The sequence below is a fragment of the Harpia harpyja genome, chromosome 2 (assembly GCF_026419915.1).
Source record: "Harpia harpyja isolate bHarHar1 chromosome 2, bHarHar1 primary haplotype, whole genome shotgun sequence".
NCBI lineage: Eukaryota > Metazoa > Chordata > Aves > Accipitriformes > Accipitridae > Harpia > Harpia harpyja.
Window position 1 is genome coordinate 39127614 of NC_068941.1, and position 13864 is coordinate 39141477.

A 13864-nucleotide genomic window follows, 5' to 3' on the forward strand; every position below is an offset into this window, starting at 1 on the left:
CCCCTTATACAGTAGACACACCAGGAAAAGAGAGTAAATCCCCTGGTTGCCTTCTTGTAAACTGTCCACTGCCAAAACACTCCAGGAGTCGGAGAGCAGAAAGACTCAACCCTAGCATTGATTAGACCAAGAGTCCCTGTGTGCTATACCTATGGAGAAGCCACTGTACGCTGGTAAAGCAGGAATGTGAATGGCTGAAAGGCTGCAGAAATGTCAGCTGGATGAGAGGGTGCTAAAGGTGTGGGGAAAACTTACTTTAAGAGGCTTTTTCAAATCAATGTCTGAATGGATGCTCAACTCCCTTAAAGCATCACCAACTAAGTTACTCCTGCGAACATGAAGTACCAGGAAAGGGCTTCTGGCCAGCAGAGGCTCCAGGGTGAGAAGCATGAAGACATTCTGCAAATTTGCACCATTTATTGCAACCTGTAAATAAAAGAGGGGTGAAAAACAGCCGCTGCTCAGCTCTTTTCTTCCTATGGAAGGAAAACAGTTAACAACTATATGTCTGGTGTTCCTTTCTTCCTTACTCTCTTAGTTTGTTTTCCCCAGGGTACAAGGATTACACGCTCCCTCTGTACAACTGTGTGTCTGTATGCCCACCTGTCCCCCCGGACTTCCCACACCCATACCTTTTGAGTCCACTGATCAATTCACCAAATTTGAGCAACAGAGAGATCAAATTCCTGAATTTTTTTTTACATTAGGCAGGTGGGTGGGGAAAAGAGGCCTTATTCATGCTCTTACTGAGTCAAGAAACTCAGTGTGGACACACCCTGGTAAGAGTCAGAGCGTCCACAAGGGAAAGCAGTGTTACTAACATACCAAGCGAGGAGCCAGTTGACAACTGCACCTGGCAAGGCACCAGCGAATCCATTGCATGCAATTCAAAACTCTCATCTACATGGATTTTCTGGAGTTGGGTAAGGCACAAAGTCCACTCAAAGCTTTGACCACATGTAGTATATTCATTCTCATGCACTGTCCACAGTAAATGGCAAATTCACATTTGTAAATTCAGTTTAAAAGTCAGTTAAACCTGAGACAGAAATCCCCTGGAAACCAGGCTTCCTCCACTCCAGCACTCACAGAAGTACTGGTTTCTTTGGCCTCTGAGTGGTTGTCTTCATAAAGATCCTATCTCTTAGGGCAACAAAACCTTTACCAGCCTGCTGTCCTGCCAAGATAAGGTAGATACCCTCCTCCCAGCAGTGCACTGCTCACAAACTCGGCAGCTAAAAGTATACTCAAGAGGGTGACAAAATGAAAGCAGGAGAAGGTGACTCCAGCTTCTGAGTGTAGGCTGAGCCTCCTCTGCCTTGCTGCAGGCTATGTGTTCAAGCAGCCACAGAAAAGCTAAGAGATGGATATTACATGGCACCAACACCATGGCCATGAGTAACTGTGATGACAGTTTTCCATCCTGAAGGAACCTGACAACCAACAACCTCAGCAAACTCATTTCACAGAGGATGGGACTAGTCCCAGACCCCAGCTGCACTGGATGAGGGATCAGTGCCCAATGCTTTGCCTCTCTCAGGAGCCACCTGCATGAGCAATGCATGGCGCTGGGAGGTTTACATTGGCACAGAGGCCAGCTGTCCTTGTCACAGCCTGGCTGTGAGCTGGCTTGGCTGCCACCTACAGGGTAAGGGTGCTGGAGCTGAACACCTGCTGTGAACATGCTCCTGGAGAGCCTCGGGTCTGCACCCCTCACTGCAAATGGGTGGGTCAGCTGCTGACAACAGCTGCTGTTTGCAACCACGAACAGTGTCAGGAGTTGGTCTTCAACCCTCACTTCTGACAACCACTCCTCCTGCACCAGGCAGAAACCTGAAAAAAAGTGCCCACTTACCTGAAAGCTTGTCTACTTTTCCAGCCTTACAGCTCCTCTAACTGAGGCCTCATCTTACTTCTTATCCTTGGACCATCATAAATACATAAGTATTCCTTCCCTACCCGGTTTAGATTTCCACCACATGCGCATCTGGCAGTTCTGATGTTACCAAACGTTTTGAAGTGAAAGATGCCAAGCACTGCCTCTGCAATATCCAGGGCAAAGAGGTTCTCTAGCTACTCCGCTCTCCCTTATCATGGAAACAATAAAGTGCTGCACATGCTAACTCCCAGTGAACACCCCTCCTTGCAAGCACCAATGCAAAAGGCAGAGAAAAAGAAATGAGGCAGGAAAATTGGGAGAGAGAAGGATTACCTGCATCTGTAGTTCTGCATCTGTCTGTAACATCTTGGTCTTAGCTTGAGCATCAAAGATGAAAGGATAAGAACAGAGTGTCACAGCATCCTGCAAGAAAGGCAGGCAAATTGGTTCCTATCTACAGCTTCCATAGCACTTCTTTTAAGTAAGAGTCATGAAAAACAATTTTCTTACCTGCATGATAGATGGTCTTACTTTCTGTGAAGGAAAAAGAAAAATATGAAAATCTTTTACTCTTTTGATTTTGTGTCTTGTATTTTTTTGGACAGACTAGTTCAAAGGTGATCCAAAGAAAATTTTTCTCATCTGGGACAACCCAGTTTTTTCCCTCAAAAAAAACCCCATGGGAACTTCCTTCTCAAGTGTGCTCATTTGAAAATGCACAAGTCTAATTCAAAACTTGAACATCAAACATTGCTAAGAGGACTAACTGGCACAGAAGACTGTGTTAGCCTGCCACAGGTGAAACTTTCTCTTATGAAGAAAAACAAGAAAACTACCCACAAGGCAGAGACCATACAAAACAACAGGAGAGACCATAAGGCCACAACATGACAATATAAGACCACTCTTGCAATGCAAATTACTCCTTTCATGAGCCATATTGATACATTTTTAACTATTTTTAACTATCACTGTTACATAAATTTGAGTCAGTATTTTATTGTTCTGCTCACTAAAAGTAAGCACAGAACAGCACTATTTAAATGATGGAACGCAGGGGATGGGGGACACGGCACACACAACATTTAGAAAGTCCATGAAAACACACACAAAAATTCTTGCTACAGTCAGGTTTTACTCTTGCAGCATCCATTGGTGGATATTTTTTTGTGTTTTCTCACACTTAGGATTCCTTTCCTTGCTGTAATTAAATAATGTCACTGGGTTCCTACACACCATATTCCAGCCCTCAGTTTAGTTATCTCCTTTCTTACAGATGGGAAAGTGAGGCATAAAAGAGGTGAAGGGTCTTACCCAAGATCACCCAGCAGGTTACTGGAAGAGCCAGGAATAGAACCCACATCTCTTGAGTCTTGGTTCAGTCCCCTAGCCAGAACGCCACACTGCCTCCTCTTACAGAGCAACATTTTAAGATCACTGGCTACATTATTCACAATACCTGCCTAAACAGCAGAAGTAAAGGGTAAAAATTATAATTTTAGAATACAGGATTTGGCCCCTGAGGTCTTGATTACATTAAAAGGATCCAGTCACTGAATTAATCCCCTTGTGCAAGGATTGAATGAAATTCACATGAATAATCACATAGATTGTTGCAAGTGTTAGTTAAATATTGTTAGCTCTAGCTCTTCTGACAGCCTTATTTTAAGTCAACTTTATCAAGCCACCAAGTACCCAAATCTGACAGACTTAACATATAGATGCTCCTATACTGAATACATTACACACTCATTAAGGATATTAAAAATACAGATCTACAACCAGAGAGACAAACATGGACAGCTATTTCATGACTATACACAAAACCTCTTACCATTCCAGCCTGATGCAAGAACCACATGAGATAATCCTCCTGAATGTCCACCAAGCTGGAAATCTCAGGGATATAAAACTTATCATATTCTACGTGTTTAACCTTCTGATTTACCTAGTGAAGAAAACAGATGGTTTTTAGATATGGGTATATTCAGCATTTTTCTTAGAATGCACAAGTTTGCTTTCATAAAATCAATTAGAGCAGCTTGCAACAATAGGACCCAGAAAGTCTTGCAAAAACACATCGTCCCTTATATTTTAATACGAACGAAGAAGAATCAAGATAAACCTCTGACTTATTTTAGCTCCCTCTCCTCCTCACCCAGACTATCCAGCACCAACACAGTGGGAGCAGAAAACATCAAGGGACAGGTATTTGTGATGCCACAGTGCACGCAGTCCGGTGGCTCAGCAGCAGCATTCTTTAGGGTAATTTTTTCCTAATGTTTGAGACAGGACTGAACAATCTTCAAGTACCTTAAATTCAGGAAAACCACTAACATCTTCCCCATGTGGTGTCTTGGTGGACAATGACACTACTTACAAGCCAGGGCCATGACCACTCTGCCCCTGCCAAGTGGCAAAGGGCAGACAAGACCGAATCATCTTGAGCCAACACGCACCCAGGCTTTCCTCTTACCTTGTGGAGTTTCTCCAGAAGTCTGAGAGCAGCTGTAATGTAGCTACTGAACAGGACTGGGATCAACAGTGTCTTTCTTCCACTGAGGAGGTAAACCACTGCGCCTTTATAGAGGTCCACGAGCCTGAGGAAATATCTTGGGCACACTTGAGACCACCAGTTATCTGGAAAGCAGGGGAACATCAATATAAATCCTGAATTAAAGGCCAGAGTAACCCCTACATAAGGGGCTACAGCTGAAAATATGGGAACACACCTAAAGATTGTTTAAAAAAACTTCCCTATATCTGTCCTAAGTGTAACAACAGGGAAGTGCGAAGAGTCAGCTCCATACCAGAAATTAAAAATCTCTTCCCTTTCCGCTCTCATATGACCACCCCAGTCATTACCCAGCCCTAATCCCTGATCAGTGTGAGAGCCTGAATTCAAGGTTTTTCCACCTTCAATTCAAGATACTGTTTCAAGTATCTTGTATTCAAGACACTGTGATCTTGTGGGCAAACCATTGTCTCTCATGAGTGATAAGAAAGCAGTTGCCTGGGCAATTCTCCATAGTACCACATACTTTTCTAGCAGGTGTCAAAGCGTGTCTCCTGGCATGTCTGCACTAAAGGTCTGAGCTCCCCCTCTTTAGAAAGGCTGACTTCTTTCTTGCCAAGGATGGGTAACCCTTACCTCTCCTCTGAAGGGACCCTGACTATTAGCTTCTTTGCTAGAACCAATTCACCTGCAAAGTAGGAGGTGGAGCCTGGGAAAACATCACGTCAGCTGTGAGAAACAAACACCAATTTATCCTCTCAAGTGTCAGCACAACAATAGATTCTGGCAGGCAAAAGTATGAGAATCCTTTACATTTCTGTATGCTAACAATCACAGTGGACTACTCTGAGTAGAGGAGGAAACTTGGTTCCAAAGCTTCTTTGAATAAAATAAATAAATCACTAAACCTCAAAATAAATTTCACTGGAGCAATGCTCCTGGAGGTCTGAATGTGTTACATAACATTTCACATGATAATATGAGATTTAGTATAAGACAACCTTAAGAAACAGAGTAAGATAACAAGAAAAGTAACAGGTCAGCAAACATGAGTAACAATCATTAAGCAGCATATGTTCTGCTTAGCTTAAAAGGAGCTCATAGGAAATAGTATCAGCAGAAATGAGAAGATTCAGAACTGGGAGAAGAGCTGGGGTGTTCAGCGTGGTCATGGACCAGCCAACAGGTTTTTCTGCACCTTATACAGGACAAAGTAACTTCATACTATATTTAGTATATTCTTTTATTTACCTTATACAGAACGGATGTTCTAATGTGGACAATATTTTAAGAGAATAAGATCATTTAATCTTCATGATATACAAAATCTATGTTCACATAGAAGCATGCAAATTTATCTGGAACTGAGTCTCTGAACGTAGTTAAACTAGATAAGGTAAATTAAATTAACCTCCCTAGTAAACATTTTTTGAAATGATATTTTACTTCTAAACTAAAACAATTCTTAACCTGAATTTTCTTTCTCATTTATTATCCACACCACCATAAAATTTATGGTTTATATTATTGTAACTAACTTCCTGTATCTTACCTGCATGGCACATTCTTCATTTCTTCATAGTTCATGTTTAAAATTCAAATTTTATGTTTATAATTCTTTTACATGGAAACATAGGTTTTGGGGGGAGGATTCCTTGAGTCCTTTTGGTTCCCAGATGCTTTTTAGAGGCAACTGCTTCATAACAACACTATATCATAAATAATACCCAATTATCATTGCAGCCATTGTAACAGAATAGAAAAATTAAACCAACACAAAAAAATGACTGAAAAACCTAAAGGCAACACTTTGTGTCCCAGCTGGATACTGAGAGTAATATGCATCTTAAATGCCAGCCTCTTACCAAGAACTTTGCTGGGGTTGGTATCTAGGCGCAGAATAGCCATTGCTAGAGGAAGCGTTAACGTGATATAATACTTGGAGTCTTGGAAGGGTGGGAATTCAGGGAGAATCAGATAGATCCTCATTGCCTCGACATCTGGAGGTGAGCTGGACAGCTGAGGAATCAAAAAACTTTCAAAGCTCTTCAGTATCTAGAGAAAAACAAGACAAAAGAAGACAACTTATCCTGGGTGATACAGCATCTACAACGCAGATGATGCGTAAGAACTGATGAAATAGAGCACACTCAGAATGGGTGGACTTAACAGCTTTTGCTGATGATCTCTTAAAAACACCCCATAGGACAGGACTAAACTCCGATTCTTCCAAAATGCATGAATGTTTGGACAGGTTTTTCCAGGGCTGGCTAAAGGTTAGTTAACCCCTCTCGTTAATGTTACACCCCTGTTTTAAAAGTCAAATCCAGAGTAAAAAAAAAAAGCTATAAAAATTATAGCTAAAAAATGGCATGGGGAACATACACAATTTTATCCCACAGCTCTGCACTCGTGAAAGAAATCCTCTGAGTTAGAATAAATTATACAACCATAAAGTAGTCAACTCCTGACAGGCAATAAATAGTTATTATTTACAAGTATAACATACACAGAACTAATTTCAGAAGCCATTTCAAATATTAAATGCCATGAGATAGAACTTTTTTAAAAACAAGTCTTAGAGACACATTCTGAGAAGGTGAAAATCAGCCCAGGTCAATGGAGAAGTATCCATTGATACCATGAAGGATCTGGCCTGCAGATTTGCAATACAACCCTTCCCCCAAAAAGCTGCTGTTACCTGCACGTTACAGAGGGACAAAGCCTTTATTTCCCCTCTGAATACCCAAAACCCCAGAAGTGCAATACCTGCTCTAGGAGAATGGAGTGCTGAGAGTTCATCAGCTTCTCAAACAGCACTCTGGTGGAGTTCAGATCAATCCCTGGGATCTTTGGACTCGTTTTAAAATGTTCATCGATTCTTTAAAAAAATCGCAGACAGACAGGCATAAGTTTAAGGAAGAGACACCATTACCTGTGTATTGGCATGGCCTGAGAGCAAGCAATGGGGAAATGACCTCTAGGGAATTAGTCAGACTAGAAACAAAGCAGAAGTTGGAATCTCCTTGCTAAAGACAAGATGGCCAACTCTCCCTTCTGAACTTCTCTGGGCCTTGGTGAGGGTTGGGATTCCTGCAGAGAAACACTTTATCGAAGTCTTTGATTCCCCAGGACTCCTTTACTGACTTAAGAGCCTGTCTAGACAGGCCAGACTGCTTAAAAACCTATAAAATATGTATCTATCATATGTATCAGGATCCTCTGCATTGTCTTCACATACACTACTTTTATAGCAAAACCGTTTAATCACACCCAGTAAGAAAGGAAAGGCTGATGCATAAGACGACATTGACTGCTACACAAGGGGACATCAGATGAGGGTTTTCGAAAGAAAATAAGGGAAGATATTCAGAGTAGCTTTTTGGCAATTTCAGTCTCCAATTTTCTAAAACTAAACAACAACCACAGCCAAAACACAGCACAGCTGAGAACAGTCTTCAAAAGGTCTTTAGTTGTAATGAACATGTGCTGTCCTTTCTGCTGTGCTTGAATGGCTGTAATTTACTCAGGCTACCTGTGTAAGAGGGATAATGGAAGGCAAGCCTGTGGAAGACAACAGTTTAACAGACAGATCTAGCAACACTGAATGTCCAGTCCAGCAGGTAAGTTACCTAGTCCAGCGTCTAGAGCATGATCCGCATCTGTAGCAGAGGCTCTCAGCACCATTGTATAGTCTGCAGTAAAGCTGCACATAAAACCTTGCACTTGCTAGTAAAAAAAGGTCATGGTCATTGGTACAACTCCATTGACCTCAAAGATTTCCCAAGTCTGTCACTACTCATCTGAGACTGTGCTGTATTAGACACTCTGAAGGAAAAGGTAGCTATTGAAGATGGGATGCATTTCTCAGTTTGCTGGTGTGACTACAACAACACGAGAAGCTAAATATAGCCTCCTGTAGTAGAATGGCTATTTCCATAACAGCACAGGCACCAGACTGGAAATAGCTCCTCAGAGTCACACTGTAGTACAGAGCACTTCAGGCTGTCATGTGCAGAAGTAGTATTGAAGCGTGCCCAGTCACACAGCCACGGAAAAGCTGCTTTTCCATCTAACCCTGTGTACCACAATGCTGTATTGCAAACAGGCCTATATGGCATTAGGACACTGGATGGATATACTAGGGTATTTCTACCAAGTGCACCGTGACATAAGGCTTCACATATACAGGTACATGGTTAAACACAGCCTCACTTCAGTGTATGGTGGCTTCAAATTTTATCATTCATTTGGTCAAAGATTTTCTGTAAAAGTTAAGTCCTGCACTAGCCAGGACATTACTAAAGTGGAAGGAGAACTGCATTGGGGTGATGAAGCCATAAACTCCACTCATTTCCACATTCAAAGGAGACGTGGGACTATTTACAGTGACTCAACAAGTGTTTTAAACCAACATGACACAACTCTCCTGATACAGTAACATGCTGCCTTGTCACAACTCTAGAGAAGAAACCATTGGACAAGCAGAAAAATGCAAGAATAATGAGTAAATTATTTTCGAGTTACTCTTGGAAAATATTACTCAAAGATTACTCAGAGTAACGAAGTTTTTCTTCACCTAGTTACAGGTCATTTACTCATCACATCACCATAAAAAATTTCTCCTCCTCTTCATCTTATGCTGTTACCTCCCCAACATTTACAGACACAGCCAACACAATCCTTCCCAACCCACAGCCTTTGACTCAGCTATGCATATTGCATACTTGTCACCACCTATGGTTGGTTACACCCATTTGAAATTCCTGCTTTTGTAAGCAGGAGCACAAAACCTTCCACAACCAACTGATGTCACCTAAAAGGAAAGTGCTTCCATGCTGCCCCAGATGCATTTTTCACGAGCAGCCTTTGTTGAAGCATACCTCCACACATAGCAGCCTCCACCAGCTAGCTCAGCTGGGTAAGAGACTATTCAGATACCTGGCATCACTCATTTCCCTTAATGTTGTATTCCTATCCTTCTCTTTTAAAGATGTTGATATTCATTTCATAGGGAAAAATAATAGTTGTGATGACTCCAAGGAATCTGTGCCACTTACAGTACACTCACCATGCACTTTCTTAGACCATTTGCCTTCCTTACCCAGCTCTGACCACCCACCTCTTTAGTGGACACTCTCTGCCCCCGTCTCCTGTCTGATCAGAAAAATCAAATCCCACTGCAGCATTGAGTGAAGTAAAGGGATTCCAGTCTGCCTCAAGGGAAAGCCACACTTCTGTAAGTTTGCCACTTACTTCTTCTCCAGGAAGCTTCCATTCCAGCAAGCAGCTGAGGACAGTATCTGAACAACATTACTGTTTGCAGCAGGAAGACAAAAGAAAACAGAGATAGAGGTTATGAAGAGATGTCCCAGCAAATCTCTTCAGCTCTCTTCCCTTCCTTCTATGGGGAACAATGTCAGGATCACCCCTTAGAGGCACAGAGGGTAAGCAGTTCATTCAGGATCATGTAACAACCCTCTTTGAAAGGAGGGATGTTAGCAGTGCCTCCTTTCCACCTATTCTGCCATTCTCATGGCAGGCACACAGGGGAAGGAATTTAATCAGCCTGTTCACAAGTTCTTGCTGCTTTTCAAGAACTCTAAGCACACAATGAAGGATAACTTTAAAATGCATTTCCCACCCTCCATTTGCAATGTTCTGAGGCAGCCTCAAATTCCTCTGGTTTTGCTCAGAAGCTCCAACCTGGCAGCCTTGTGACTGAGAGCTGTCCTCCCCTTGGAAATGACCAAGAACCACACTTGAAAAGGCTGCTAAATTTCAAGTGAAAGCATGGCACGGAAGCCAACAGAATTATTTAAATAAAACTTTCAACAAAAGGCTTGTCCAGTGCCACAATACCTACTTGACAGAATTAGAACTGTTCTTTTCTAAAAGCTTTTGCCTCCAGACATCTATAGTTTCATCATTTATTAAACAGGTGTAACGTGTTTCATTTATGGTCCGGAAATCATCAGCAGGCAAGGAATTCTGTGAGAAGATACAGATTTCAACAAAGACAAGGCTTGTAAAACAATTCCTTCTTATCCATAATCTGTTTTCTATATATAACTGATAGCTTTCTTAGTGTGGTCTCTGAACAGGTTTGGTTAGGAAGCTGTGGCATTACTAAGAAGTTCAAAAGGAAAGGCATGGAAAAGTATGGAAAAAACCAAGATCATCATCAAATACATTTTAAAAAGAGGAAAAGAAAAAACCAAAATACCATTTCCTTAAAAGTATCAAAGCCCTCTTAAATATTGCCATATATAACTACAGGCTTAATACATTTATTCTAGACTTATTTCCACGCCTCATAAGTGTATGTCAAGCAATTTTTGAAAGAAATAGGAAGACAGAAGCAGAAAAAAACAATTCAGCATTCAGCCCTCCATCCAGCATGTCTTGACAAAACCCGAGCATATGTGGTCCATGGCCCTACACTCTAATTACTTGGACCCCCGTGTCTCGGGAGGAAAGCAGCCCCTCACTTCCAATCTGCAAAGGAGATTGGACTCCTCTCCCTGCTGATCAAACTGAAATCAGTGTCTTCGCAATGGCTCTTTGATGTGCCTCTAAAGGAAGGCAACCTTCAGCCACTCCTAAAAAGTTGTATATCCCTGTAACAACTGTCATTGTTGGTAAGGTCTGTAAGGCAGAACTGACTTCAAAGCAACACTTCATTTTCAGGAGATATTACCATAAACAAAAGATGCATTGTGAAGGCTGGGACAGGGGAGCAGACTTCATTTGTTTTACCTCATATTTGGAGCAAAGCACAAATGTTTGGTCTCCTCCAGAGAAGATATGTTTAACAATATGATATTTACAGGCGTCTGTTGAAGAAAAAGACATGGTTGTGTTAGAGACTGATGAATGCAAGTTCCTACCGTGCATTTTCCCCCACATTTGCACTGCCAGTTTCTCAGGTTTTACACTACAAGGAGCACCTGGGTCCCTTGAAGGCCAGGCTGAAATCAGTTGGAACTCAAGCACTGCAGCACTTCCTTGAGAGATATACAGGGCCTGGCAGGAGGGAAAACTTGTAATTTTTAAACTGTAATGGGGGTTTTAAAGTGAAACCAAAGCCCTTGGAAATCAGTATTAGTACAGCTTCATGAAGGCTCAAGATCGTCAAATGTTGAGCTCTGCCATAAAAAGAGAAAAGGAGAGGGCACACATTAACAGAGAGAGCAAAAGGTCACCCAGTAATTTCCACAGTGCATTTGGGTCATGAGGATGGGTTTCTTTTGCCATTTCAAGAACTTTCGCAGAACAAAGTCAAGATGTCTTTAGACAGCCATGGGTGAAATGAAATTATTTATGTCCATTTGCAACTCCAAATCACGCATAGTACGTACCAGGTTTCCCTGAGAGTTGCCCATTGTGAGCTGCCCAGTGACCCTTGACAGGAGAGGGACACTTAACATTGCAAGTGTGCCCCGTTCCCAGCTGGCCTCTTGTTCCACAGCCAAATGCATAGATCATTCCTGAAGAAGGCACAAAGGCTAAAGTGTGATGTCTGTAACAGAGACAGGTACAAAGTTCGGGCCTTGTTTAACAATTCAAAAAAAAAAAAAACCACAAATGCAGCCTAAAACGTATTCTCGGTTCCCCTAGGCCAGAAGCTGGTGCAAAGCAGCATCCTTACACGAGCGCCAGTGCTCAGGTTTTGCCACCTGATGGCACCAGTTTATGGGATAGAGCTCTTTAGGTGGAAGTGACAAAGAGCAGCTTGTGCTAGCGTTGGGCTGGTATCAGGCTTACACACAGAATTAGCTTAGTCATTTGCTAAGCCTGTACATACCAAAAGGCAACAACACAGCACCAGCGTTACTAACTCTCTTTTCATGAAAGAGGCTGGAAACTTGTGACCAAAGGGGCTGCTGCTCTGAAGTCTTGCTGAATTATTAAGATGGAAAGGTAACTTTTACCAGGTTATAGCACAAGGAACAACCCCAATTAAAAAACAACCTCCTTTAGAGAGCCTTAAAATACTCATGGGAAGTAAAATTTAAATTAACTTAGTTTTGAAACTTAGTTTTGACATGTAGGATGCAGAAGCAAGACTATTCCCCCGGTTTACAAGACTCAGTGTCAGCATTAGCCTCCACCAAAGAAAATTTCTGACAGCACACAGGACTCACCTGCCACAAGCAATCTGGGATACTTCACTGCCCATTAGCTCAAGAACTCTTCGGGGGTTCACTTCATCATTCATGGAGTCATGTCCCAGTTGCCCACAGGAACCTGCACCGAACGTGAACACCCCTCCACTCTGTTAGCAAATCAAACAGCATATTCTCCATTTAGGGACCCATAACCCAGCAGTATCTTTCTGACTCCAGTTTCAGCACAAGCCCAAGCTTAGGCAGAGATTGCTGGGGATTTCCAAAGGATTCAGAAAAGAAACTAGGGTTCTGCTAATGCAGCTTCCAAATAGCTACCTTGCCACCCATCAGACTAACAGAATTATCTTTAGGTATTTCTGTATTAGACAAGCTTCCCCCCACCATCACCAGATGAGTCTGAAATCCCAGCAGGTTTAAACGTGGCTGAATAGCACCCATTTCCACAATATTTTACACTTGTATCTGTCAGCTGCTGATCAAAAAGACTGTGACCTTTTTCTTTGAAAAAGAGCTTCTATAGAACTAATCTTCTACAATGGTGTTTTTCCCACAGGAATCCCAAAGCCAGCTGTTTAATTCATTTTATAGTGGAAAACACTGTGGCACCAAACAAGGATGCAACACCTAGGAAGTGGCAGAGGCAAGAACTGAGCAATGATCTTCCAAATCCTAGCTCTGTCCTCTGTCCACTAAACTATACACCACTTGGAAACAGCAGGTTTGGAATGGAAAACCTCTTGTAAATGCTGTGAGTGACTGCTAATGTTTCATTTAAACACCCATTCATTTTGACTTGCATTTTATTCTGATGCACAATATCACTCTCTTTATCTTCCAACAAAACGCTATTTTCCCCCCTTTGGATGTATGTTTGTTAATTTTTTTGTTCAAAGCTAATTTCTTTGAGCAATTCACCTGAGTTTTACTATTTATTGTCATGGATTACTAACATCTTCATCTTCAAAAACAGCAATGGATCATGCTGGCAATGAATCTCAGAATAAATTATAGTAAGACTATACTTTCCATTTGGTTTCTTTTACTGGGGTTGGATGGAATATGGTAAGTCAATCTGTTCTTTTCTACCATTACCCAGGAAACTCCTGTGAAACCATCAGGCAGGCGAGACAGCAGCCAGGGTTCCCAGGTTAGCATCTTTACCTTTGTCAGAACTGCTGTGTGTTCCTCTCCACAGCTGATGTAAACAACCTTCTGAGACCGCAACAGCTTCACATGACAAGGGGATTCCCGGTCTGCATTGAAGACAGAAAATAAAGGAGCTGTTTCATAAACACAAACTTATACGTCTGAGAAAGCCACTGGCAGTCTGATTTTCAG

The 13864-nt window shown here is 41.9% G+C and overlaps 1 protein-coding gene across 5 annotated transcripts in view; it reads right to left on the bottom strand.

The window, feature by feature from the left end:
• HERC3 (HECT and RLD domain containing E3 ubiquitin protein ligase 3) overlaps nucleotides 1–13864 on the bottom strand; it is a 52724-nt gene that overhangs the window by 15217 nt on the left and 23643 nt on the right. For 3 of the 5 annotated variants that reach the window (XM_052776549.1, XM_052776556.1, XM_052776541.1), the window contains exons 6-18: nucleotides 13688–13779; nucleotides 12542–12672; nucleotides 11756–11916; nucleotides 11154–11230; nucleotides 10261–10385; nucleotides 9651–9710; nucleotides 7164–7275; nucleotides 6260–6449; nucleotides 4356–4519; nucleotides 3714–3827; nucleotides 2390–2413; nucleotides 2213–2302; nucleotides 256–426 (exon numbers count right to left, since the gene is read on the bottom strand). In XM_052776549.1, the coding sequence (XP_052632509.1) occupies nucleotides 256–426; nucleotides 2213–2302; nucleotides 2390–2413; nucleotides 3714–3827; nucleotides 4356–4519; nucleotides 6260–6449; nucleotides 7164–7275; nucleotides 9651–9710; nucleotides 10261–10385; nucleotides 11154–11230; nucleotides 11756–11916; nucleotides 12542–12672; nucleotides 13688–13779 (1511 nt within the window). Of the gene's footprint in view, nucleotides 1–255; nucleotides 427–2212; nucleotides 2303–2389; nucleotides 2414–3193; nucleotides 3343–3713; nucleotides 3828–4355; nucleotides 4520–6259; nucleotides 6450–7163; nucleotides 7276–9516; nucleotides 9711–10260; nucleotides 10386–11153; nucleotides 11231–11755; nucleotides 11917–12541; nucleotides 12673–13687; nucleotides 13780–13864 lie in introns of those variants that run through there. The other 2 variants (XR_008233447.1, XR_008233448.1) reach the window with 2 other exon arrangements.